The sequence below is a fragment of the Meleagris gallopavo genome, unplaced genomic scaffold (genome assembly GCF_000146605.3).
Source record: "Meleagris gallopavo isolate NT-WF06-2002-E0010 breed Aviagen turkey brand Nicholas breeding stock unplaced genomic scaffold, Turkey_5.1 ChrUn_random_7180001874472, whole genome shotgun sequence".
In the NCBI taxonomy this organism is placed as follows: Eukaryota; Metazoa; Chordata; class Aves; order Galliformes; family Phasianidae; genus Meleagris; species Meleagris gallopavo.
Genome location: NW_011139074.1, coordinates 1 through 515, shown reverse-complemented (window position 1 = coordinate 515; position 515 = coordinate 1). Strand labels below are relative to the sequence as shown.

At 68.3% G+C, this 515-nt stretch overlaps 1 protein-coding gene across 1 annotated transcript; it reads left to right on the top strand.

Moving 5' to 3' along the window:
- Positions 1-6: 6 nt before the first annotated feature.
- Positions 7-509, top strand: LOC104916195 (heparan-sulfate 6-O-sulfotransferase 1-like; the record flags this gene model as incomplete). The annotated part of the gene is made up of 1 exon (XM_010727190.1): positions 7-509. A coding segment is annotated over exon 1 (487 nt), but the record flags the coding sequence as incomplete, so codon positions are not given.
- Between the last annotated feature and the right edge of the window lie 6 nt (positions 510-515).

Below are 515 nucleotides of genomic sequence, written 5' to 3'. Positions count from 1 at the left end.
CGGCCCCGGGAGATGGTGACACATGAAGCGCGCGGGGAGGACCATGGTTGAGAGGACCAGCAAGTTCCTGCTGATCGTGGCCGCGTCCGTGTGCTTCATGCTCATCCTGTACCAGTACGTGGGGCCGGGGCTGAGCCTGGGCGCGCCCAGCGGCCGCCCCTACGCCGAGGAGCCGGACCTGTTCCCCACGCCGGACCCGCACTACGTGAAGAAGTACTACTTCCCTGTGCGCGAGCTGGAGCGGGAGCTCGCCTTCGACATGAAGGGCGAGGACGTGATCGTGTTCCTGCACATCCAGAAGACGGGCGGCACCACCTTCGGCCGCCACCTGGTGCAGAACGTGCGCTTGGAGGTGCCCTGCGACTGCCGGCCCGGCCAGAAGAAGTGCACCTGCTACCGGCCCAACCGCCGAGAGACCTGGCTCTTCTCCCGCTTCTCCACCGGCTGGAGCTGCGGGCTGCACGCCGACTGGACCGAGCTCACCAACTGCGTGCCCGGCGTGCTGGGCCGCCGCG